The sequence below is a fragment of the Populus euphratica genome, unplaced genomic scaffold, assembly GCF_000495115.2.
Source record: "Populus euphratica unplaced genomic scaffold, PopEup_1.0 scaffold16.1, whole genome shotgun sequence".
Lineage (NCBI taxonomy): Eukaryota > Viridiplantae > Streptophyta > Magnoliopsida > Malpighiales > Salicaceae > Populus > Populus euphratica.
This window is the reverse complement of record NW_011499882.1, coordinates 1,387,845-1,414,716: the sequence shown is the minus strand read 5'-3', so window position 1 is coordinate 1,414,716 and position 26,872 is coordinate 1,387,845. Positions and strand designations below refer to the sequence as shown.

General features: G+C 32.0%; 3 protein-coding genes, 1 non-coding gene and 1 pseudogene across 5 annotated transcripts; 2 read left to right on the top strand and 3 right to left on the bottom strand.

The window, feature by feature from the left end:
* Positions 1-2,949: 2,949 nt before the first annotated feature.
* Positions 2,950-8,532, top strand: LOC105129717 (uncharacterized). The gene is made up of 5 exons (XM_011031899.1): positions 2,950-3,390; positions 3,785-3,926; positions 4,425-4,471; positions 7,815-8,074; positions 8,265-8,532. The coding sequence occupies exons 1-5, from the start codon at positions 3,100-3,102 to the stop codon at positions 8,413-8,415; spliced, it is 891 nt and encodes a 296-aa protein (XP_011030201.1). The 5' UTR covers positions 2,950-3,099; the 3' UTR covers positions 8,416-8,532.
* A 4,498-nt stretch (positions 8,533-13,030) lies between these two features.
* Positions 13,031-14,028, top strand: LOC105129657 (Copper transport protein family). 2 transcript variants are annotated; one of them, XM_011031810.1, is made up of 3 exons: positions 13,031-13,160; positions 13,253-13,334; positions 13,433-14,028. In XM_011031810.1, exons 1-3 carry the CDS (start codon positions 13,152-13,154, stop codon positions 13,636-13,638), a joined length of 297 nt encoding a protein of 98 aa, XP_011030112.1. In that variant the 5' UTR covers positions 13,031-13,151; the 3' UTR covers positions 13,639-14,028. The 2 variants fall into 2 exon arrangements, with proteins under 2 accessions (XP_011030112.1, XP_011030113.1); XM_011031811.1 differs by having other exon boundaries at positions 13,032-13,160; positions 13,256-13,334.
* A 1,970-nt stretch (positions 14,029-15,998) lies between these two features.
* LOC105129656 (pentatricopeptide repeat-containing protein At1g55630-like) lies at positions 15,999-18,238 on the bottom strand (annotated as a pseudogene).
* Positions 18,239-23,279: 5,041 nt separating this feature from the next.
* LOC105129655 (low-temperature-induced 65 kDa protein-like) lies at positions 23,280-25,719 on the bottom strand. Its single transcript, XM_011031809.1, has 5 exons — positions 25,603-25,719; positions 25,262-25,477; positions 24,715-25,131; positions 23,662-24,615; positions 23,280-23,542 (listed from the first exon to the last, which is right to left on the bottom strand). The coding sequence occupies exons 1-5, from the start codon at positions 25,676-25,678 to the stop codon at positions 23,466-23,468; spliced, it is 1,740 nt and encodes a 579-aa protein (XP_011030111.1). The 5' UTR covers positions 25,679-25,719; the 3' UTR covers positions 23,280-23,465.
* Positions 25,720-26,552: 833 nt separating this feature from the next.
* On the bottom strand, positions 26,553-26,624 carry TRNAD-GUC (transfer RNA aspartic acid (anticodon GUC)). The gene has a single exon. It is a non-coding gene; the product is annotated as a tRNA-Asp (tRNA).
* Between the last annotated feature and the right edge of the window lie 248 nt (positions 26,625-26,872).

Sequence of the window (26,872 nt, the reverse complement as noted above, 5' to 3'; positions counted from 1 at the left end):
TTTTCCAATTGAATTATTAATTAATTTATTATTAATTAGTTCAAGCCAACCTCTTGCTTCTAGTTAATTATATTGAAATGTCTGACTACAAATTAAATATATGAAGTCAAAACAAATCATAATTAGACTAGATATTGATATTATTCAGTTTGCACATATCTATCTACCAAACGCAACCAGTCGCCCATATCAACAGAGTTTTGCATGGCTAGCTTCTGACAAGTGACGGCCGTGGTTGTCATCAGCATGTCATGGCTCTTTAAACCGTGAATGGAGCCGGTGATGGCTCTTGGAGCCATGACGCATGTCTTGGGATCTCCTGATGAACACTGATGCCTGATGCTATCATGCTATATTCGATCATACAAGGTTAAGCCTAACAGGTTGTTTGTAGACTTGCTAACTTGAAATCCAGATGAGACTGGGTTAGTGAAAGAAATTTCAATTTTCTTTAAAATAATAATGTTATTTCAAGTTTTTTAGTTTGAGTTGACTTAAATTAACGTATTTTACCCACAATTCATACTCAAAATCTTAAAATGACATCTTTTAGTTTTTTTTTTTAAATCTAAATTAATTATGTTAACTCGATAATTACAATGAAACTGACAGTATTGTTGTATGCTGATCAGATGGGGTCGTCACCACAAATGGGCTTGTAGTTGTATAGGTGTTCATTAACCTTTTTGATTGTTTTTAAAATCACGCACAATTTCTTCGGGTTTTGTTTTTATTTTTATTAATGTAGGTGTGTGGATTAGTTTATGTATATTTAGACTAATATTATAGGTTGTAAAATTAATAATTATATAAATCTTTAATGATTCTTAAATTTATAAGACTTAAATTTATAATGATTAGAAAATAAATCTAAAACCTAAAAGGTAAACTAATTATGATTCACAATTTCTTTAGTGTGTATTTAGACTAATATTATAAGTTTTAAAATTAATAATTATATAAATCTTTAATGATTCTTAAATTTATAAGACTTAAATTTATAATGATTAGAAAATAAATCTAAAACCTAAAAGGTAAACTAATTAATTACGATACACAATTTCTTTAGTGTCACCAGGAAAGCTTAGCAAGCATTATTGAGCATTGCATGAAGACAAAGTAGCATGGATCGTGTTTTTTAAAAGGGTTTAAATGGGAAATTGTTTTTATATTTGGATGTATCCACAAGAATTATTTTTCTATAATCTACTTTAAATTGAAAATCGAATAATAACTATAGCAAGACTATATACAATCGACCAACGGTTTTATAAACAAGAAAGCTCAAGATGATCAAGAGGCATTTGATAATGACACTCTCGTTTAATAGAGTATTTTATCAGCCCCATAAAATTTATAATATTAAGGATAACTGACACTACAACCAAAAGATTAGCGTTGTCAATATATACCCCATATATATATATATATATATTAGTGCTTTCCATATAACAAGCTATGAATTGCAGTACCTGATGATACATTGAATTTTTGTCTCAATAATATGTATATTTACAGGTCCTTAAGAATATTAAAATCACTCTTCATTGGTTTCAGTTATGCTCAAAATTTAAAATAAATTTCCATAAGAATATACTAACTCAAGTACTATAGCTGATGCTTTGAGATGCAAATACAGTGGTTTGCTGGCTTCACTTGGAAACTAGTTGTAGAGAAGATCAAGTCAAAGGAAGGATGCTATATGTAGGTATATAGAAGACTTTGTTTACTAAAATTAATATTGTGTAATCTTCCTCTCTGTTATATATCCAATTTTGTTGCAAAGAAAATTGTCTATTTGCAAAGATAATTCCAAAAAATTCTATGAGATGAGTTGGGATTTTCTATCTAGCAGGCTGAAAGCTAGAGGAGGTCTGGGAATGAGTTTTATTATGGCAAAAAATAGTCACGTTGTTTGGTTATAAAGATATGTCAATGAGAATTCAATTACTCGGAGTTCCTTCATGAATGTGAAATATCAGTCTTGTAATAATCCAATTTTTAAACTTGTGAAATATCAAATGGTAATTAATGGTGGCCTGTTGCTTCAATGCAAAAATATAGCTTGTACAAAAATACAGCTTGTACGTACCTTAAACTTAGAAAAATATAGAAAATAATATAAATTTTATTTTAAAATTTTATTTAATAATTTAAATTTTTAGGTTAAAATGGTTATTTGACATGGTATTAGGGCTTTAATGATCAAATGATCAAATGGTTATTTATTTAATAAAAATTAAATATAAAATAATGTAGATTTATATAAGTTTCAAGTTTAAAGAGCTTTTATTTGAGAGATTATATTAAAGAATAATATAAATTATATTATAAAATCTTACTTAATAGTTTAAGTTTTTAAATTAAAATGGTTATCAGAAAATTTAAAAGTTATAATTGGGTAATTTTTATTTTGTGGTAAAATAATAAGAAGGTTCATAGTTTCGTGGCATTGGTATCCTTATTTTATTATCAGGGATGGCAATGAATATTTATTAAATAAGTTTTTTTATTTCATGAAAGTCTCGGAATCTCTCTACATGTCTCAATTCATATAAGACTAGAAAAAAAATACTAAGATAATAAAATTATAAATATAAGAAATTATTTATATATATATATTAGGATATTAAGGTCTATTGAATCGAAATATTTTACCTCCAGTACCCCATGAATAAATCTTGATATTTTTATCTTGTTTTTAAATGATAAAACATCATAGTTTAATAGTTCACTGACTTATATATCTACGTTTATATACGGAAAAATACAAACCTAATTTGGATGTAAGCAATTCTAGACTTTGGGCCATTTTCTGCACCGAAGGAATTTTGATTCAATCTTGTGAGTTGTGACCCATAATCTGGGCCCAACAATTGACTGATCCATTGGACTTGGGAGCTAGAACAAAATAAATAAAAATAAAATCTGCTGCAAAGCGCAAAAGCCCCTCCTCCATCTCCCACCAGTCACCAGCAAAAAAGAACACGTAGCCACTGTAAAACCCTGCACGAAGACGCAGCACAGCTTCCTCGTAGTTCAAGTTCCTCTGAAAACATCCTCTTTGGTTCTGCTTAAAATCTACACTTTGAAGACAAGATGGTGAGCAAAATACAGAAACTAGCACGAAAGAGATTCAAAGGGGAACATCCTGATTTGTATCCAAAACCAGAACCAACACTACTCAAGGATCCCAACAAGAAGAAGAAGAAGAAAAAGAGCTTGCTCAAGAGAAAAAATTCTGACCCAAAGGAGCCTTATAAAAAAGGGTTTAGACGACACCCACTTAGAGTTCCTGGTATGAAGCCTGGTGATAGTTGTTTTATTTGTAAAGCTAAAGACCATATTGCCAAACTTTTCCCTAAAAAATCTGAGTGGGAAAGGAATAAGGTTTGTTCTTTTTATTGCTTTTGGTTTATAGTTCTCTGAAAGTTTGAGTCTTGTGAATTTTTTTAGAGAAAAAAACATTACCTCTTTTTTTTTACTGGGCTTGATAGATAATTCTTATAAAGTTTTGAGTCTTTGTTACCTGGTAGGTATTGGATTGGTTAGAGAAAAGTGCTTTTTTATTGAGTTTGATATGGGTTCTTGCTCTTAATAGTGATATAGGTGTGGGTTTTAAAGAAAAGTAGGTTTGGAATTGGATATTGGGTGTGGAATATGTTTATAATTGAAGATTTTTTGCTTATTGAAATTTTGATTTTGTGGTTGAATGTGAGGTGTTGTTTATTTAAATGAAGAAAATGATGGTGGTGTTTTTGTGTGTTAATGATGATTGCTGCAGATATGTTTGCTTTGTCGGCACCGTGGGCATAGCCTCAAGCATTGTCCTAACAAGAATGACGAGACTATGGATCAGAAATTGTGTTACAGTTGTGGGGAAAAAGGGCATTCGCTTTCTCAATGTCCTCAGCCAAGAGAAGATGGTACATCATCTTTCAATGGATTTTAAATAGCTCTAGCTTGGCTGACTTGTTGAATGATTTCTTTATGCGATTAATTTCAATGGAAATAAGACATTTCTTGGTGTAAGATATTGTGTTATCAGTTTGTTTAGTTCCTACATTTTTTTTATTGTTTGTTTGTCGGTGAGGGCAACATGACTGCTGGTAAATCAGAACCATTCTTTCTGGTCTATGGAAAAGTGGTGGTCCATTTATTTATTTTTATTGCATAATGAAAATGACTCTGAATTGGAATTATTATATAAATATTTTTAGGTTTTGGAATCAGCTGTTTCATAGATTAATTATGTACAGACCTTTTCAATTACTAGTGGTAGGACTTGTTAAGTGGGGGTGAATTCAAAATTGAGCACGGGAATCACTGATTTTGTTAAGAGAATTGGACCTTCATGGTAACTCATTTGTTGTTGACAATGCTGTTGTTATTACGGAAGTGATTTATTTCTTTTTATAATGCAGGGGGGACAAATTTGCCAATTGCTTTATTTGTAATGAACGTGGACATTTGAGCAAGGACTGCCCTAAAAATACTCGTGGTATATACCCGAAGCTATGTGGAAATTCACTATTTTAATGTTTGCTGTTGCCATAATGCAGTCTGCTATGCTCTTTTTTTTGTTTTTTTTATGGTGGTGCTACTTGCCTGGTACCTAGATGCTCAATCGACTTCCATCTTCAGCCATCTAGGCATACTATACATTCATTAATTTCCAACATCTTAGAAATACACGGGTTCTTACAAGGGTGGTTGAAGTGAAGTATGTGGTGGTGTAACACATTTGGCTAGAGATTGTCCTGATAAGGGTTTGAGAGGTTCTGCAGCCACTGGCAAAGAAGGTAAGCATAAAACATGCCAGCTTTTAACTGTCTTTATTTAAATCTTCTGCTTATAAGTTCGTTACCTAAAATTTGACAAACAGAAGACACTTGTTTTTTTTTTTTTTATTGGCATAGAGCCTGTCTCCTTGCAGTGTATATTGCTGATGTTGTTTTAAGTTCTGGAGTATTTGGATGGTGAATGAAATAGTTTGAATACAGGTGTATCTATAACTCTCGACCATAATGAGATAGTAAAACATTATTAGACAAACAAGAGAAAATAGGAAACAGGAAAATAGGTAGTGCTAGATCAAGAATGGTAGCTGCTTTGACTGTACAATCTGATACACGCCACCGGAGCTGGCACAAATCACCGTGCTCTATTGAAATGGTTGATAACAGTAATTCATCAAAAATGCTTTGTTCTGCTGGTTGAAGCCATGAATTGTGTGGCCTTACTGTAATAAGATAGAGGCTGAAATAACATGATAAAGAGTCGTATGCAAATCGTAGTATGATGTGTCAACCCACAGTTTGGGTCACAGAGCGAAACATGAGCTCCATGGAAAGGAGACTTGATATGGGAATTGTCAAAAATATGGTATGGGTTGCAGACCAGTACGATCTTGTACAATTTTTGAAAATGAATCTTGTCTGCATATATATTCCTTACAAGACCATATGTGTTCTTTCTTTCCTTTCTTATTCTTCTTTTCTATATAATTTGCCATGTTTTACTTACCCCATTATTTATCTCCGAATTTCAGCTACTGGAAGGGAAGTAAGGCCTACCAGGCGGGTGACTAAGTTTGTAAGTGGAGACGAGCTTGATGATGATTTTATGACAGGAAACATGCATAGCATTCCAGAAGACAAGTCATCTGATTCAAAAATTGGTCCTTCTGATTAAATGATGTTCATGTAAGATCAAAAAAAGAAACAAGGTCCTAAAGTAGTGAACTTTGTCGGGTAGAAACTGTCTTGAGATGAATAATAGATGAATATCTTGTCTGAAATTATAGTGGAGATTGTTTTTTAAAATAATTTTACTAAGAAATATTTTAAAAATATTTTTATTTTCTATATTAATACATTAAAATAATTAAAAAATAATTAATTTAAAGTTTAAAAAGACTCTAATCTTCTTAAATGCATGGTGCAATTGTAATTCCAAACACTGCTAAAATAAGGAGGTTTTATTTTTAATATCCTATTTTCATATTATCTTTTATGTTCTGTGTTAGAGCATCTCCCTTGGGATCCTAAATGGAAAGTTGAAAATAAAAATATTATTTCAGCTTTTTAATATGTACTTTACATGCTTTAAGGAATGTATTAAATAAAATGTTTTTTTATTATTTCTTTTATCAAAATGTTATTTTTATTTGTAAAATATTAAAATATTATTTATTATAATAATATTTTTCACGAGATTTTTTTTAATTTATTTTTTTTTAAATTATTTTAGTTTCATGAATATATTTTCAGTTTGACAAGGTTTTTTAGTTAATTTAATTTTTTTGTTTTTTTATTGTCAGTTTGACAAGGTTTTTTAGTTAATTTAGTTTTTTTATTTTTTTATTGTTTTTCATTTTATTATTTAATATTGAATTAATTTAAAATTATTAAAATTATTTTTAAATTATTAAATTAATCGGGTTTTATTGAATTATTAAAATAATTATTTTTTATTTTATTATTTAATATTGAATTGATTTAAAATTATTAAAATTATTATTAAATTAATCGGGTCTTATTGAATTATTAAAATAATTATGTATTAAATATATTAAAATATAATTAGTTTTTTGAAATAATTTTTTATTATTAGGGTGTACATAAGCCAAAAATAATATATATATATATATATTATTAAAAAAATCTATATTATCAATTTGACTTTTCTAAATAGCATTTTTTTCTTGAGAATGATCGTACCTTTAAAAAGGCTTATGTTGAATCAATATTATTTTTATTTTTATTGCTGTGTTCAATAGCTTGTACTTAATAAATTTATTAATTTTTGTTTCTTTCCTTTTTTAATGATCATTTTTTGCAGTGTTAAATAAATTTGTATATCTTTTTTTTCTTTTTTTCTAATAGCAGCTTGATTTCCACCAACTCTATGGAACCCTGCCTTGCCATTCTCTGTTAAATAATTTACCAGCAAAATTACTCCCATTAGAAAACCTTTAAATGATCATTGACCAATGCCCTGATAAAAATTACTATATTTATATGCAAACCCTTAAAAATAGAGCACACTATTTTTATTTATTTTTTTCTCAGAAACAAAAGGGGGCGGCAAGTTGAAACGTGATAGAGGGGTTGTGAAGACAGGCATAACGTGGCAACGTTAATCTGTTTAGAGCTTACTATTTTTGCTGTCTTTGATGCATGGAACCGTTGTTGTGGACACGATGAGCCTAGGAATATTAGACGACTGTCAACCCATGTTTTGTCCCTCAAATTTCTCACCTTCCCCGTATTTGTCTGACCTCATTGTATACCCCGAATCAAGGATCTGATCTTTACCCCCTTCTCCTCTCCTCTCCTCTCCTCTCCTCTCCTCTTCTGCACGCCCATCTTTCCATTTCCCTTTTCCTTCCTGAGTTTTCACGAGGTTTTTGCTCTCATTGGAAGTCAACATGGTATGCTCCTTGTCTCCTACGTTCTTATGATATTCTGAAAAGCATGAGTCATTAATCTTCTAAGTTCTACATTGCTAGCTTTCATTAATTTGTATGGAAGCCTAGCATGATGCGATGTTGGATCAAATATGTGGATATTCAGCAGGAATTGTCGTTTCATCAAATTTTTATTCGAGGCCATTTCTATTTCTTAAAAATCGATTTCATTTCTGTTCATTCATTGAATCCAGCAGCTCAAATGATTCATGCCTTGTAATTTCAATCCACCGTGCGTGTTTATCGAGCAGGATGGTTCATATGTTTTCTTGGAAATTGTTTGATCCATACATGTCTGTTTTCTTCTCTTTATATTTTCCAATTAAACATTTGGATTAATTAGGCGAACGCGGCGTCTGGAATGGCTGTTGATGATGAATGTAAGCTGAAGTTCTTGGAACTAAAGGCGAAGAGGAACTACCGATTCATCATTTTCAAGATCGAGTCTCAGCAGGTGGTGGTAGAGAAACTTGGGAGCCCTGAAGAAACTTACGAGGAATTCGCTGCATCTCTCCCTGCTGATGAGTGTCGCTACGCTGTCTTTGATTATGATTTCACAACTAATGAGAATTGCCAGAAAAGTAAAATCTTCTTCATTGCATGGTAATTGCATAGTTGCTCAAATTGCTTAACATTTTCTTTCCTATATTTGCCTAGCTCAAACCAAAAATATATAGCAAACTATGCATGATACTCTGGCTAATGCTTCCCTGCTTGTTGGAGTCACTTTTTTGAACAAGACATGTGAAACGCTTACCAGACACAGAATTACTAGATTGTTTTGCCTTTGTAGGTCACCTGATACATCAAGGATCCGAAGTAAGATGGTCTATGCAAGCTCCAAAGACAGATTCAAGAGGGAACTAGATGGCATTCAAGTGGAGTTGCAAGCAACAGATCCTAGCGAAATGAGCTTCGACATTATTAAGTCTCGAGCTCTTTAGACATTGTTGTTTCTCTTCCTTCAACTGCCAGCCTTTCTTGACGAATTTCATTTCTCGGGTGTTGTTTATTTATTTACTTTTTTATGTTTATTCTTCTAATTTAGTCCTAATTTTTGTTGCATGGATTTATGTTAAGCTTGTTTGATATAATATTATGCATTATTTCTTCATGTTCAATACTTGTTAAGATATGTGCTCTGCGTTACGTTTTGATATGCATTATTATTCCTGCTGCTAAAACACAATGAGATATCACTATAATATGATGCCTTGATGAAATAAACTAGCATTCTCATATTGAAATGAGGATTGATCTTATAACAAGCATATGATACAGTAGATTAAGTACTGCAACTGTCAAGAAAAGAAATAGAAACTAATCTACAACACGACACTTCAAGGAAACAGATAATATCTAGCAGAGCTTACGTAGAACATCCTCGAATTTGTACCTCACGTAATCCAAAAATTGATAGTTCAAAGTAGATATGCCTCCATCTCCTGTTAGTAATCAAGAAGTCAAAAAGGGTCTAAAAGCTAACCACAAATCCAAGTGCCATGCTCACATTGTAAAACCAATACACTTTCTTGTGCGCCCATGCTCAAACACTTCAGTTCTATTGATCATGAACTCACCTGCAAGTTTTCAGCTGTGCCTGTGCTGCACGTAAACAAGTGATTGTGTGCAGTGACGTGAAAAAGATGAACATTGAACTTCGTTGCTAGTGCTTGTAGTCTTTATTCGTAGTGATAACCAAAAGCAAATTAAGAGCGCTTCTAGACTGAAAGAGATTAAATTGTTAAGTCCAACTCCAACAAACAAATTAGGAACCAAAAAGTTACCAACAAAAGGTAGGAGGAAGGATCGAACATGGTCGGAGATGAGAGATTTACATTAACTAATACTCTAAAACATGTGGGAAATTACATGTTTTTTTTGTTCAATTTTTTATTTATTTTTCTTTTTTGTGTTTTGTCTTTCTTCTTCTTTTTCCCCATATTTTTTAACTCATATTTTTTCCTTTTTTGTTGGGTTTTACATGTTTTTTTTATAAGATTGTTTTTTTTTTCAAAATTATCTTTCTTAATTTTTTTTTAATATTGAATTGGTTGAGAATTTAGTTATGCAATTTTTTTCTTTAAAACATTATGGATTACTACAGTATTTCACTACATGTTTTTTTATGAATTTTTTTTCAAATAGTCTTTGTTAATTTTATTTTTTTTATATTGAGCTAATTAAAAATTTTGCTTCGTAATTTTTTGTTTAGAACATTGTGGATTGTTATAATGTTTTTCCATATAGTTTTTGTTTTGCTACCGTATTTCCCTACATGTTTTTTTTTAAATTATCTTTATTAATTTTTTAAAATATTGAGCTGATTGATAATTTAACTTTAACTTTCCCCACATGTTTATTTTTCTATTTTTTTATAATTATTTTTATTGATTTTATTTTGTTAATATGGAACTGATTGAGAATTTATCTTTGTAGTTTTTTCTTTAAAACACTGTGGGTTTCTACAGTATTTCTTCATATAGCTTTTTTTCCTTTTTAATGATTTTTTTATTTTTTTAGAATTATCTTTGTTGATTTTTTTTTTCATATTGAGTTAGTTGAGAATTTAGCTTCGTAGTTTTTTCTTTAAAACACTGTAGATTATTACAGTGTTCTCTCATATTATTTTTTTATTATGATTTTTTTTTAAATTATCTTTATTAATTTTATTATTTTTAATATTGAATTGATTGAGAATTACAGCTATAGATTTTCTCATGAAACACTTTAGCTTGCTACAGTGTTTCCAGGTTTTTTTTGTTATGATTTTTTTCAAAAAAAAAAATTTTGATTTTATTATTTTTAATATTAAACTAGTTGAGAATTACAATTATAGATTTTTCTTATGAAACACTTTAACTTGTTATAATATTTTTATACATGATTTTTTTTGTTTTTTTTGTTATGATTTTTAAAAAACTAGATTTTTCTTATGAAACACTTTAACTTGCTATAATGTTTTTATACATGATTTTTTTTGTTTTTTTTGTTATGATTTTTAAAAAACAATTATTAATTTTATTTTTTAATATTAAACTAGTTAAAAATATAGATTAACACTAGTTTGTTTTATATTTTTTTTGTTTTTATAAACCCATAATAATATATAAATATATCACAACCCAAAAGATCGTGCAGGCACTGCATCTACTAGGATACTAGAAGACGATAATTTAAATGCTGATAAAGAAGGGAGGGTGCTTGCCTTAATCATGTCCGTCTCATTTCAGGTATGTGTAAGGAAATACAAGGTGGGCCTTACGGATGTGACTTGTTCTGCTATGGCAGACATCCTGAGCCCACTCGCGATAATCTCTTTTACCAGGCCGAGAAGCTAGCAAGTTTTTTAAGGATTTATAATAACTTGTTTGAGCCTCAAAAGTGCCTTTTCTCTCTCACTCTGACCACACGCCATGCTGGAAATGCATCACAAAAACTAATCTTAGTGGTTACAGTGACCAGAAACAAGAGGAAGAGAATTGCAACAGAACACGTTGAATTTTTCATTACCATGTAGCCTTTTGGTGTTCTTCGCATTCTTCTTTAGTTCATGCTGCAGTTTCTGGCTTCTTTTTTTTTTTTTTTGTTCTAAACTTGGTTTTGGCTTTGATTGCCCGACTTTCTCAACCCCTTTTGGATGATTGTTTGTCTCAATGGCTGTCTCTTTGGCTAGCTCCAAGGTGTCTATCAATATGTCCGGTGCTGTCACAAGAAAAAGCTCCATTCTTTCTGTTTGAAATACCTGACAATTTGCAATATTGAACACCATTTGCAAGAGAAAATTAGATACAATATCGGCATGTACCCTCACTACTACATTCTAATAACTGCAAGTAAACGGATGCTTTAGTAATGATAATTGGGTATGAAAAAGGAAAAGTCTTTCAGTGTTCAGAAGAAAGAAAAGAGGAGGGGCCATTTTAACCATGTAGATGTAGGGTACCCAATCCTTCGTTTCAACCCCTTGAAAGAAGAGAGAATCTACAGAACCGAAAGAGTAAATCAATTATGGAGAAACCAGTTTGGTCACAACTCTCAACTTGTCAACCCAGTTTTCATGTCACTCTACTTTTCTTCCTTCTCTCCATCTCCAACTCTCTCTCTCTCTCTCTCTCTCTATATATATATATATATATATATATGATGGCAGACAAGGTGACGGTTTCAAGGTCTCCGTCGCCGTTGCCATAACGCATTTCATTTGTAAATCCCACATAAGCCATGATGAAAATTGTTAGTTGACTACCAAGGAGTCTAATAGCCTTTTGGTTTTTATTTGGAGGTGTAATTGTTTATGCTTTAGGAAAAATATGTTTTTATTATTATAGTCAAGATTAATTTCCTATTGAACTCTAATGATTAACCTTTATATGTATTGAATTGTAAAAAAAAACAGAAAAAAAAAAAGAGTGAGTTATTGTTCAAACCCAAGTTAAGGGAGGGACAATCAATTAATAAACCTCATACGATTTTCAATTTCATTCCCATATATCAAATATTTTTCAATCAATGAGATTCTTCCATATAAAATATATCACCATAATTTTTTAATCGAAAAGATCAAATTGATATGAGTTTAATACATGTTTAAATCCTAGAACCAGACAGAACACAACTAAAGCTGTAAATGTTTGTATTTTTTAAAAAAAACACAACTAAAGCTGTAAATGTTTGTATTTTTTTTAATTTGTTTTTTAGCAAAAGTCCCATAAGATTTGAAAAGATAGGTTTAAATAGTACTTCAAACATAAAAAATGACTAGAAAACAACAGAGAAGGAAACACAATTAAGCTAAAATCTAAAATCAACAAGCAAAGGCCTAGATTACGGGTCAAAGTTAATTTCGAATGCATTCTTTAGAGCTTTGGAATGGAGTCCGACGAATCTGAGCAATCTGGATTCACTAAGCATGAATAGGATTTGAAGAATAGTTCCATTTTCTTTAGGAATCCACCTATATAAAATTTGAGTTGAATTCAACCATTAGATTAAAAATTATATTGTTTTGAGTTAAATTACCTATTCGGATAACTTCTTAGACTATTTTTTTTTATCTATATGATCCATAAAATTCTGAGTAATTGTTCCACATCAAGTTCCTTATAGAAAATAATCATTTTATTGGATAAAATAATTCAAAAACATTAAAGCAAAAATATGCATAAAAGGAATCAAATAAGAAATATATTAAATAATCTAGAGGCGGGTTGAAAAATGTTTTAGTTTGGAGATCCAATTGTAAATTAATTAATGAGTAGATTGGGGATCGATTGACACGAGGTTGCTCTAAAATAAATATAAGTATATTTTATCAAATTGAAAAATAAGATAAATTTTCTTAAGAACCCTAGACATAACATGATCGGTCGTATGCCTGCTCTATAAATTAAAAAATAAACGAGAGAATATTTTTTTAAAAAAAGAAGGAAAATAACATGTAATGACAAATCCAATCAATCAAGTGGCTCAAACTTGTCCATCATGCTAACTTTTTCACTTTTGTCAAAAACTGCCAGGGATCTCCACAAATATATCTGCATGAAGTCACCCACCACCTTCACCTGTAGAGTACAAACAAATAATAGCACCACTGTTCACATCTTCAAACCCTTTATATACAAAGCTCAGCGCAAATTATTGAAGTATTCATACTTCTCTTCTTCAATCCTCTCTTCTAATGGCTCAGGTACCTTGTAGTTCTTCTTTATTTTCATGTCCAATACATGTTGATATTGTCCTTATTTTTAAAAAAGCTCTCTTTAATATCCTATTTGGTAGCAGAAGGTGGTGTTGAAGGTATTGACCATGACTGATGTAAAGACAAAGCAGAAAGCTATAGAAGCTGCTGCTGATATTTATGGTATTTCATTTCTCTTTTTTTTCCCGTCTGTATTTATTTTTTGGAGTTGGTGAGATAGATTAAAGCAGAGCTTAACAAGTTTTTTTGAACATAAACAGGAGTTGATTCCATAGCAGCAGATCTAAAAGATCAGAAGCTAACAGTGATAGGTCAGATGGATACCGTGGCAGTGGTGAGAAGGCTGAAGAAAGTAGCGAAAGTGGACATAATCTCAGTTGGACCTGCAAAAGAAGAGAAGAAAGAAGTGAAAAAAGAGGAGAAGAAAGAAGAAAAGAAGGGAGAAAAGAAAGAGGAGAAGAAGTAATTAACTAAACCAGGAATATTCCATTCCCTTTCTTCTTCTTCTTGTTTTCTATTTTTCTTTTTTCTCTTAATTTATAAGCTTAATTATTACAAGCTAAATCATACTGTAATAAGTTTTTAAGAGAAGTTTTGCCCATGAAAAAACCCTATTTTCTCTATCTTTTCTGTTTTGTTCCAAAACAGTCAAAAAAACATGGTAGAAGCCGAGCAGAAAGGGTTTTTTTTTTTTTTCTCTCTGTATGTCCCTATTGTTTTAGCATTTTGTATTATGCTAGCCCGAATCAATTTTTGGCTTCTCTTCGATATTAATTAGTAATGTTGAGTGTAATTTGGGCATCTTAGAGATGTAACTTATGCAAATGGGTTATGGATGTAAGTGTCCAGATGATGAAAGTCTGGTCTAATGATCGAATTTCCTCTACCTATTAGTTAAAGGGTCATTGTCCATCAAAAATGAAAGCTTAACTTCATCTTCTGCAATGCATGCTCCATACGATACCTTCACCAGGAAAAAAAAGTAACAAAAGGACAGGCGAAAAGCACAACTTTTTCAAAGGTCATAAAAAGAGGTGGAGAATTCATCGTTCTTCTTTCATAGTTTACGAGGGAGACGCATCGTGCTTGAGAGTGACATGTATGTATGTATGTATATATGCATGCACGCGTATTTTGTAGTTATATATAAGTAGACATGAAAATTAGAAAGCATCAAGAGACATTTGATTAGCCATGCCTATAAATCAAGGTGGAATAAAGGTTATGGATTATCAATGTTATTGGTGTCGTGAGAAGACTAGGTTATGCTATGTGCTCTCGGATTTCTGTGCAATATTAATATTTCATATCAATTCTTAACATGTTCAATGGTAGTGTTATTAAACACCGTCCGATGGAACTTATATCAGGTGGGGTGCCATGGAGGAGTTACCCAGCTCTCCCAATTTCTTAACCATTAAGCAAACCAATATATCGAAATGACCACAATCTTTGACGACCTAGAGAAAAAGATGAAAAGTACTAAACAGTAGCTGCACAATAAGACGCAGGAAGCATTTGCTGGATCCATAAATCAGAAAATACCAGACGAAAAAGAGATACCTGAGGCACCAAGTGGGAGTATTTTCATTGTAAATGAAGGAGAATTGAATCTGTTTTTGTCTTGTCAGGCTCTAAACGATATAATTAATGGGGGTGGTAACGTCACTGAGCATGCTAGTTGACTAGAAACAAAGCTTTGGCCTTCATAACTATTAAAATGGCAATAGATAGGCAAGAACAGGTGTGCTGCCCCCCACCCCACTGTTTCATATACGAGTCCAGCAAGATTATGAATGCCGATACACACATCTATATGTGCTATTTCTGGATTCCCAGTCCCATCTTATAACATGGCAAACATGCATGATAACAATAGCAATAGGAGTGAATGGAGATAGTTTTCTGCTGTGCTGTTATAGGCAGCAAAAAAGACGAGACTCAAGCTCTAGAAGGTTGGAGAGCCAATTTTCTGCTGTGCTGTTATAGCAGAGATATGATTGTATGCTAATATGACCCTACATTCTTAAATATTTCAATTCTTAACTCTTCTCTCGCACTTATCCAATCTGAAGGTGATAAAGTGAAATGTTAGCCAGACAAGAGAAGTCGATGAAAATCAAGAACTGTCAAATAATCAGAATGTGATCTTTCATAGAGAGTTGGACACAAAGCCAGTGAGTGCAAACTCTGCAGGCACCTAACTTCAGGTTGCTATTAGAAAAAAACTACCTAATAAGAAACCAAAAAAAAAAAAAAAAGGAAAGGAAAGGAAAAGGAAACAATAACTGATATTTGATAGAAATCTTCAAGATCCACTCTTAAACTAGTACAAAAGTGGGTACTCAGCATTCAAGAGCAGATCCACTTGAAAACTTTAAGAAGAAATGGCAACACCAACAAAGTCAGAAAGGTTTCTCATGTAACTGCATTACCCCAACTCTTACGCAACTGCATTACCCAAATTTATTTGTTCCGTCGTCGTCGTCGTCATTATTCTTTTAACGCAAAGAAAAGCCAGAAGAATTTTGCATTGATTAGACAAACTTAGCAGGAGCTTGACATCCATTCCTATTCTTTAAAACTTCCAAGGTCTATATTTTTATGCTGTTCCCTTATCAAAAAAGGGCATGGTCATCTTCCAGCCACAAAATGATCAATGGTTCACAGTATAGACATCAGATTTCAAAACACAGATTGAGTGACAAAAGAGCTTTTTATCACCAGCTCCTGGTAGATATGATAACAATATATATATATATATATATATATATATATGTATATGTATATATATCATACTGCATCGTCATAATGATAAGATGCACATAAATGAAATGATAACTTAAAAATTATTATATGAATACAACTAGAACACGTCAAATTTATGATAAGGAAAAGCATCGCAAGAAGCTGATGATTCTCAGAAGTTTTTCAAAACTAGGCTTTCCATTATATCTCAATTATGCTGTGGAGTAAGTATGACAAGGGAGAAAAGATAAGCATACTTTACCCTCCTAATTTCCATGAAATCTATTACTGCAAGCAGGTAAAGGGCATCAATTGAGCTAAATCGTGCGAATCTTCCCAGAAAGTTATGATTGAAAATTATCCATGGTACAGAATGTGCCACTTCAGCATCCCTTGTATCCTTTGATCTTTGCGACTAGATGGCTGTATTTCCCTTTCTCTATCATCTGCTTTATCACTTCATGAGCTTCAGAAAGCTTTCCAGCATTCCACAAATTTCTTACTAGGGTTCTGTAAACATGAAAATCAGGATTGCATCCTCTAGATTCCATTTAGTTGAGCATGGAACATGCCTACTCAAACTTCCCAGCCATACAGTTCAAATCATAGAATTATAAGTAAATACATTGGTGATTAGCCATTGAATATCATGTCTTCAAACATTTCCTGAGCCTTTTCAAGCTCACCTGCCATTATATATCCTGTGATCATTACAGTATAACAAACAACATCTAGCATGCATCCAGTTTTTATCATTTCATCAAAAAAATACTGGCAGCCGAGTAAATTCCCAGCCCAACTCAGTCCATCTATCATCGTAGTGTAACGAAGAACGGTAGGGTCAATACCTGACTCCTTCATAGCATTCAAGTGCAGCAAGTGGATTGTCTGTCTTTCCATAAACATGTAGAAGGATGTTATGGGTATGAAAATCTGGAAAAATTCCATGACCAAAGCATTTCATCAAGCAATCTACATTTTGCATAAAAAAATAACATTAGAAGTAAGAACATCTGGGGAATGATGCTCATCCAACATATACAGACATAACCACTCAATCAACTTCTACAGACGCAAAACAAGCAGTGAATGCAGAATTGCATTATAAGAACTCTTGTACAGCCTAAAATTGAATGTTTTTGACTTAATGAACCTTTCCAAGACATTCATAGCCAAACCAGCCTCACCGCAAGTACAAATTAATCTATTAAATGTCTGTGCTGTAGTGTGAAACCCCTTCTCAATCATCTCATCTGCTAGTCTCCACATTGCCCTAAACTCCTCACACTGTGCAAATATCTTCATTAACAAATGATACGTATTCCCGGTGTGCTTGTAATTTCCCTGCTGATCAGACCACATGAAAAACCCAATTTAGCACACCTGGTTTTATTCTCCTCATTAATGTTCCTCAAAAATCCTGTAAGAACTTCCCTCACAAGAAGCCACGAAACCCTTATCTTTAACTCACTTAAAGCCCTTTTTGCATCAAATCCAGGGCCATCTCGACTTAGAATATCAAGAACTCTATAAGCATCAATTCTTGTGCTCTCAAAATAACTACGTCCAACCAAGAAATACTCCTCAACACAACTTCCACTCTCAAAAAAGAATCAAAATCTGAACTTTAATACATTCTCTTTAAAGGTTCCTCTACGTATTGAAACCAATTATCATTCTTATCACAACCATCAAAACTACAATCACATAACTTTCTCGAAATGAAAAGAAAGCATGATGATTTATGAACTACCCTCGTACCAAATAAAGCTACAGAGTTCATTGTTTGACCTTGTTAGACCCGTTCTTTCACCAACCTCACAACACTCAACAAGTCCAAGAAACCAACCAAAAGACTGGAACTTTCCAACTGATAGAGCTCGAATCTCCTTCTATAATCCAATAGAGAAAAACCCATCAAACTGAAACAACTCAATTGAACAAGCAAAGGGTCTTTATCTTTATAGCCAATGCTCATGAAACAGATGGAGCCAAGGCAAGTTCAATCAAAATAACCCAAAGAGGACTTAGAAGAATGAGCAAAACCTGAGGACTCACCTGGGTCTAACTTATTTGTTGAAAAGATCAAGTCTTTTGAGTCCTTTAGCAAGTTGTTTGCGTTATTGCAACAGTGAGGACGGCGGTGAACTGAGGAGAGCTTTTTCCCAGAAAAACAGGTCACTTCAAGAGACTGATCATAGCAAGCCACGAACGGAGACCAGGAGTTTGATCTGGTTACTACTTGAGAACGGAAAATCCGACTCCTTCATGTATATTTTTTGGACAATTAATATATTTCTTTCCCTTTTTTTGGATTTTTTTTTTCTCACTTAATGATATTTTTATGTGTTTAATAATAACTTTTTAGTTATTAATATTTTTTTTATTTTTTTATTTATTGAATTTAAATTTATTTGTCTCCCATTTATGGAATTTTTATATTTTTTATTGTATTAATAATTTAAAAAATAATAGTATTTTATATACTATTTTTATTCAATGAAACCTATCACATGTTCTCCTTTGGAAAGTGGTTTAACCTAATTTTATGTTTTTTAACTATTTTTTACTTTGAAAAATCATGATTTTTAATAATTTAATTTATATATTAATGTTAAAAATAAAAATATATATTTTAATATATTTTTAATTTAAAATCATTTTTATAAAAGCACTTCATGTTATCAAATACACATTAATTATAATTAATGAGATCCATCTTTCTTGATAATCAAGTTATGATTTTATTATTTATATTAAATATTTAATTAATTTTAAATTAAAATTATTCTAATTTAGCTATTATATATTTGGATTTAAAAAAAAAAAGTTTGGTTTGATCCAAAACTCAACCCATTCAATTCACAGCACACGCTTTGTATTTGATAGATTCTAAATCAGTTTTTTACAAAAAAAAAAAAAATATTAAAAATTGTTTTTAGAATTAAAATATGTATAAAAACATAGTAGTTCTTTTAAAATTTAATTTTTTTATTTAAAATTAGTTTTTTATTAGTTTTTTAAATAGTTTTGATTAACTGGTTTAAAAAAATAATTTTTTAAAAATAATTAAATATTATTTTAATATATTTTTAAATAAAAAATACTTTAAACAACTACTATATTTCTAATAACACCCTTAAACTTTTACAAGATTTTATAGTTTGGACATGGATTAATTAGTTCGATTATTCCTATATTTTCATAATTTTTTTTAATATAGTTTCTCATCAAGAAAATTAAATAAATGATTTAATTTGTGGGTTTCCATAACGGCACAGCCTAGAACAATTTTTTTTATTATTATTATTAAAAAAAAAGTTGCTTAAACAATGCACATATTATTTTTTAAAAAAAACAACTTAGTATAATTGACTGAGAAAAAAATATTATTATAATTTAATTAGATAATAAAAGAATACATAACAAAAATAAATAGATAAATTTAAAAAAATAATCACAGGAACATTTTAAAAAATAATTACCAAAACAAAAAAATAATGAAACTAAGATTTTATTCAATCGAACGGAGAAGAGAAAACTACAAAAAAGAAAAAGAAAAAAAAATTAAGCTAACCTAAATAAATATGCCAAATACACAAATCATATCATGAGATTATAATAAACAAATAAAAAAAAAATCTTCTTCCTTGAGCGGCTGCTGCTAGGAATGAGAGAGGGATATTATTTTCGGTCTGGAGGGGGCAACCTGAATGGTTGTGGATTGTTGTGATGGAGTGGAGGTGATGGGCAGGTCTCGGTTGAAAAAGAAGGCTGCGTGCGGGGTGTTGGGAAATGCACGGTTGGATCAAAATGTGTAGTGATTTCAATCGCTGGATCTCCAGAAGGACACCGCTGCTGGGAAGAGGGGACGATGTTGCTGCGACTGGTGGTGAAGGAATCAGCTGGCGAGGGGGCTGTTGGTTTGATTCTCGGCTGAATGGAGATCTGTCGGCAGAAAGGGTTATGAGTGAAGGAATGCAAGGCTGAAAATAATGGTTTGAGTAGGATAAAATGACAATTATATGGTTACTGGAAAAATGAGAGGAGTGGTCGTTGCAGAGGAAAACCATAAGAGAAGGCTAAAAAGTGAAAAAGAAATAATTCGAGGCATAAATTTAATTGAGAAAAAAATTATTATAATTTAATTAGATAATAAGAAAATAATGATAATAAATGCATCAATTTTAAAACATCATGGAAACATGTAAAAAAATTAATAATAAAATTAAGATTCTAGCCAATCAAATGTAGAAGAAAAAAAACTTCAAAAAAAAAGAACAAAAAATGACTTAGACCAACATACATGAGTGTATCAAAGATGTAAGGTATGTTATAAGATTATGATAAACTAATAAAAATAAAATTTTAAAAAAAATTAAAGTTCAATTCCAAACAAATTCAATGTATAATGATGAAATTAAAAAAAAAATAAAAAACAATTAAAATATATCCAGCAAACTAGACAAGCCAGCCAAATTTTGCGTCCTAGGCTATACGAATAAAATAACCCAATATAATGCAAATTAAAAAAAAAATATTACGAAACTTAATTCTAAAACAACATAATACTGAAAGACAAAACATAAAAAAAAATATTAAAATCTACAAAAAACAACCCTAAAAAAATCAAAGTCAACTCAGGTCAGTCTGCCAAACTCACAATTTAATTGAAGGACAGGAATAAACAAATAGAAAGAAAATCATTAAACCCAATATAAAAACACCTCAAACCTTAAAGGATTGAACTAAAAAAAAATTAATTTCTAATTAATATAATATTAAAGATGAAATTGAAAAGAAATATCAATCTAAAAAATTTACCAAAGTAAATTCAATAAAAGAATAACAAATAAAAAGATCTGACTCTAATTTATAATCATATAAATATTCAATGATAAAACTAAAAAAATACAAGTTTAAAAAAACTAAATAAATTCAAGTGAATTTCTTAAATTTAGACTAATCTCTCAAACTAATAATTCATTAAATTCTAAATTCAAACTAAATTAAAAAGCTCAATTCCTTAACTTTTTCTACTTGAAAAAAAAAAAGTTGCTAAGGTGATGGTAGCATTTTAAAATAAATAAGAGAAATATGAAAGTCAGGTCATTAACTTAATTGAATCTAATAAGGTCATTTTATTTAATGATATGATAATAAAAAAATACAATAATAGCAAATAAATCAAACAAAATAAAATTAGGTTGAGTTAATTTGGGTTAACCCTTCAAACCCACGACCTGATATATGAAATTGAGATAACCTCACAAAGAAGAAGAAAAAAATAAGCCTAATATCTAACAAATCTAACATCTAAAAATAAAATTGAAAAAAAAATCAATAGTAAAAAAGGACCTTAAAAAATACCAAAGTCAACATGATCTCATATTTCAAATTCATAACTCTAGTCTTAGGATTGAAATTACCCCATAGAGAAAAAACATGAAAAAATTATGAAGTTAAATTTCTAATTAATAAAATATTAAGGGATAAAATTAAAAAAGAAAGTTCTAATAAAAAAAATCTAAATAAATAGAAATTAATGGAATAAGGATAAAATTTACATAAAAATTAAGTAAAATCATATGTTGAGGGGTGTAATTAAAAAAAATAATTAAAAAATAAATAGCAATCAAAAGAACATGATTTAATATGACATATGATAAAATCAAAGAACGGTGAAATTAAAAAGAAATTTTAATTTTATGAATTATTTAAAATAAAAAATAATAATAAAAAGAACATGGACCAAATCCAAAGAAAAAAAAATGAAGGATTGTTTTAAAACTTTATAAGTCAAAAGCATAAATCAAGAAAGAAAAGAGAAGAAAAGAAAAAAAAAGAAAAGATTGTCGATATCAGATTGGAGGTATTTGCCATATACCCTGGAGGAGAATTCATGAAGATTCAATTAATTTTATGGAAGCTAATTAATGTGTACAGTGTCGCAGTGAACCGTCCATTTAACATCAACATTTAACCGTCAAGAAATACTGTATGTGTCGCTCAAAAAGCTCGGGCGAAGCAACACATTTTCATGCGATAAACATGTACTAATCACTTTTCTTTATGAATTATTTAAAATAAAAAATAATAATAAAAAGAACATGGACCAAATCCAAAGAAAAAAAAATGAAGGATTGTTTTAAAACTTTATAAGTCAAAAGCATAAATCAAGAAAGAAAAGAGAAGAAAAGAAAAGAAAAGAGAAGAATTCATGAAGATTCAATTAATTTTATGGAAGCTAATTAATATGTACAGTGTCGTAGTGAACCGTCCACTCAACATCAACATTTGACCGTCAAGAAATACTGTACGTGTCGCTCAAAAAGCTCAGGCGAAGCAACACATTTCCATGCGATAAACATGTGCTAATCACTTTTTGAGAACGAATCATTACCAAATTTACAAAGGCTCCATGACTTTACGTGGCCATATAATTAGGTGTGCTGTAGAAGCTGAAAACTTGCTTTCAAATCGCACCCTCTTCTTCAATGCTAGTGCTTGTGCAAGCACCAGTAGTGCCACTGCCATGGACTTAATTTTGCCATCACAGTACAGCCTACAGAAGAAACTCCACACGGTGTCTTGTCCTTGCATGTCTTGTTTCTTAGTTTGGTCCTTCTCTCAATGTCCAAGCTTGATGAAAGTAACAATATTTTCTGCAGATTTTGTTTTATCAGCGATTACAGACGTGGCAGCAGAGATTTTTGCTGTGTACGTACGTAGCTGCTATAGATTGATAGTTTAACAGGAATCTCACTATGCCTGTGTTCTCGGTGTCTTGACTTTGAAGGGTATGGAGTCAAGGTATAGGAGGAGTAGGTTCTGGAGAGAATTTTCCATGGCTTCTAATTAATCATGCTGTCCAGCAAGTTTGTTTCGTTTTCTTCTGGTTATGATACAACACAGTTGTTCAATAAGCGATGATAATGAGACTGATCCACTCAAGATAGCTGTGCTCTTGCTTCTTTCTTCAAACTTCACCAATCTAATCTCACGCACAGCCTAGGTGTTAGTGTATATTGTGAGGGAAAAAGCTTATATAGATGAGTTGCTTGGGAGGGCAAGCAGTCAGCAAACAGAATCCCAAATTCAAGGGGATGAAGGAAGGAGGCCACCGATTTTTTCTTGGAAAGGTCCCTTAAGAAACTTACCACATATTACTCCACGTTAGAACTAGGATTTCGGGTTTAATTGTTGACCTTGTAAGGTTGGAAACTATAGCTAGAAATCCAAACTCAAAATCTCATTTTTTTTCATCCCTAATTTGAGTAATCTGTGTTCAGCTGTCTCAAAGTCTAAAAGAAATTGGATTTTTCTACCTAACTCCAGCATGTTAACGATCTTGAAAGCTAATAAACATCAAATTCCATATTTTTCACAGACCACAACAATTTATACATCCATGCAGTGCCTGCCATTACCGTTTCATTACAGTTCTATCAACACAACACCAAAGAAAAACAACATTTTCCCAACTAGTAGAAACCATGTAAAACGCACAGAGTCTCTCTAAGATTACTAGCCATTGCATGTTCCTCAGTTCCCTGTCTCTTGAAGTCTCCTCTCTCCTATTTCTTCACCACTAGCATAGGTAGAAGAAAACCCTTCAGCACCTGCAAACCCCAAAACACCAAAAAGCATCATCACAAACAACCAGTTAAGTCTTAATTTTCAGATTTTATCCCGAAAGCTGAATTTTCAAACCCAATTCAAGATAGTATTTAATTCTTACCAGCATTGGTGGAACAAAGTGGATGCTGCTGAGATTCCCTAGATTCTTCACTATTGACAAACAAAGAACCAACAGCACCTTTGAGCTTATCAGCCACAGCCTTGGCAGGAATATGCACAGAAACCGAATCCGTTATTTCGTCAGAATTCTCTTCTTCACTACCTAAACTTTTCTCCACCTCCTCTGAGTCTGTCACTTTTCCCATTGGCCTACCGTTCTTCCACATCCCTGTCTCAGTCTTTCCCTTGTTCAAAGTCTCCGAAATAACTTCAGAAAGCGCCCTATCTTCTTCTCCTGGCCTCAGCTTCTCCGCGAAATAGTCCTTCACTGACACCCCTTTATCTTTCCCTTCAATCCTGCTTTCTGCTTCATTGCTGGTATTAGTGCTAGCATTTGTATTGCCATGGAGTTTTGACATTACAGTACTGCCTACACCAGCGACTTTTTCATACAGTGGAGTGAGTTTCTCAGTCACAGTTGCAATTTTCTTTCCATATTCAACTGTCGATGCTGGCTTCGCAGCATTTTGTACTTGTCCTTCATGTGTCATTGTATGTTCTTTACTATTATTGTCTCTCTCTCCATATCCAAGATTGGAGGCCATGACATTTGTGGCAGCTTTTGCTTTGTCAACAATTGCAGAAGTGGCAGAGGAGATTTTTTCAGTGTACCCACTCTGATTTGATGGTTTACCACCAATGCCACTAAGTGTGTGCTCCTTGGCTTTCAAGGTGACAAAAGACTTCGAACGTGATACAGGGTTCTCTTGGGAACTAATGGATATTGGGGGAGTTGGTTCTGCAGAAAATTGGTCATGGCTTCCGGTGGGAAGCAAGGAGAGCTGTCCATCACGCGATCCAGTCGATAAGTTCTGTTTTTCTCCTCTTGATTCATCATAGATATTCATTTTGTCGAAAGAGTGAAGAATTGGCGTTATTCCTGCTTCTTTCCCACCTGAAAAGTGCAAGAATTAGACCCTCTGGAAGACTAAAATTTGCTCAATCATCAATACCAAAAAGCATTGCTTGCATGCCTATATTGAACAGAACTTACCAGAACCAGTTGGATCAGTGACTTTAGTCTGATAATTCGAAGGAGCATGATCACCAAGTCTACCTTTTGGAGCATAAGGATCCTCCTCCAATCCTACTGGCATTTTCAAATTAATTTCAGGTTGCCCTCGTATCCTTTCTTGTTCATGAACAAAACCCTTAACAGGATAAGCATCTCTTCTTTGTTCAACAGTTGCTGGAGAAACAGATGCTGGTGAATTAACTGGGGCATGGGGTACTTCTTTTAAGGCAGTTGTCCTTCCAACAAGAACCTCTTGCCCAGGAAGAGAGCTCTTCATTGGATCAGTGCCTGTATGTTCCTTTTGCATTGTTGTTGGGTTTCCATAAGATGTCCTAGGGTTACCTAGCCTCCGACCTTGTCCTTGCACAGAGCTCCTAATAGCAGCAGAATCGTAGGCTGCAGATCTGATTCACAATTAAAACATAAAAAGATTCCAAAAATTTATTGACACACGAATCTAAGCCTGTCTTTCTCAAGCAAGGCCATTACCAGCTGTCGATCGACATTGAAGCAAGTAACAACAAACCTGATGCGCCATGAACTTGTGGGTCCTCAACTATTTCTTCATCCTCATCATCATCTTCCTCGTACAAGTCATGATCATCAGGCACATGACCCTCGTCATGATAGTCATGGCCATGACCATGTAATTTGACTTTGTCCTTCAATTTCTTGGCTTTATCCATCACCTTCTTCAACACTGACTTCTTCTCATGCTGATATCCATCTTCACCCTTTACCACTAAAAATTAACACAAAAACATGAGCCACATTTACAAGAACAAAATCAGCCTACAAGTAATTAACCAAATATTTTCAGCCTGCATGATCTTTACAAGAACATTGCAAGTTAAATAAGGTTCATACCAGGATGCAGTCCAACATTGTTGGGGTCATGCTCATAGTCATGAACACCATGCGGGCGTGCCATCTGTGATTCCATGATGAAAACAGTAGATTGCCAAAGAATAAACAGTTACTTACTGAAAGAAAAAGATAACCATGCAGTGGTGGAAGAATTTGAATAATTTTATAGAGGGACAAGACAGTAACGTGGCCACATTTGCATGGAGGTGGCCTTGAAGGGCAATTGACACGTGTACAATATGCAAGACATGTCCGTTTCCAGACACGTAACTGTAAGTGCTTGTACACGCGGTGGCAATGCCGGAGAGAGTGATGGGAGTGGATAAACTTTACCAAAAAAATATCAATTTGTATGGCATGGACAGGGACAGGATCAGTACACGCAGAGTAGAGTGTTAACTAATAATATCCGTACTTTTAGGTTGGGCTCTCAAGTTAACAAAAATGTTTTTGTTTTTTCTTGTAAAAAATATTTATTTTATTATTTTATTATTTTTAATTAATATATTTTTAGGATTTTTAATTATTTTGATGAATAATTTTTAAAAATAAAAAAAAATATTTTTAATATTTTTCTAAATAAAACATATTATAAAAAACTTAATATAATTATATTTTTAAACACACTCAAAAAAGAGCTGACAAAACTTTTTATTTAAAAAAATTAAAATGGTCAATTTCTTTTTTAAATTATTAATGAGTTTATGGGCGGGGTTTGACCATCTGGTCAATTTAATTTTTTAACGAAACCACATGAGTTCTTCAACATCAAATTATATTTTTTCTCGAAAAAAGTAGTGTCAAGCGAGTTGTAATATAAAGTCCATATTGAGTCTGTCCTCTAATAAGACCATGCTATGATGGCCTGTGCCTTTGCCTCTGCTTCCCGTTACTTGTGGTCAAAACTCTAAACAATGACCTGAAATCTCAACAAAAAACCAAAAGGATATCGCCGTTGCCGGGGATCGAACCCGGGTCACCCGCGTGACAGGCGGGAATACTTACCACTATACTACAACGACATTACTGGTCGAGGATCCACTAGATATTAATTTAATAAAATACATATGGATTGGCTATTCCTTTTTCACCTTTGTGCTTCCGTTTTTGGTCTTGGGCTCAAAGCCTCAAACATATTACATGTTGATCTTTCAAGAATTAACTTTTCTTTTTTTTTTTGGATTTTAATTTCGATTTTCTTTAGAATGAATTTGTATTTTAAATCGAGTGTCTAAATTGTAAATTGTTTAAAACTTTCTTCACTTTTCGG

What these genes read in the sequence shown, in the direction of transcription:
- LOC105129717 (XM_011031899.1), top strand. Translation starts at nt 3,100, where the DNA reads ATGGTGAGCAAAATACAGAAACTAGCACGAAAGAGATTCAAAGGGGAA. An exon ending in TCCTCAGCCAAGAGAAGATG is followed by an intron (nt 3,927 to 4,424) that starts GTACATCATCTT and finishes TTTATAATGCAG; the next exon opens with GGGGGACAAATTTGCCAATT. An exon ending in AAAATCTTCTTCATTGCATG is followed by an intron (nt 8,075 to 8,264) that starts GTAATTGCATAG and finishes TTGCCTTTGTAG; the next exon opens with GTCACCTGATACATCAAGGA.
- LOC105129657 (XM_011031810.1), top strand. An exon ending in AGCTGCTGCTGATATTTATG is followed by an intron (nt 13,335 to 13,432) that starts GTATTTCATTTC and finishes GAACATAAACAG; the next exon opens with GAGTTGATTCCATAGCAGCA.
- LOC105129655 (XM_011031809.1), bottom strand. Translation starts at nt 25,678, where the DNA reads ATGGAATCACAGATGGCACGCCCGCATGGTGTTCATGACTATGAGCAT. An exon ending in ACAAGTTCATGGCGCATCAG is followed by an intron (nt 25,132 to 25,261) that starts GTTTGTTGTTAC and finishes TCAGATCTGCAG; the next exon opens with CCTACGATTCTGCTGCTATT. An exon ending in CACTGATCCAACTGGTTCTG is followed by an intron (nt 24,616 to 24,714) that starts GTAAGTTCTGTT and finishes TGCACTTTTCAG; the next exon opens with GTGGGAAAGAAGCAGGAATA.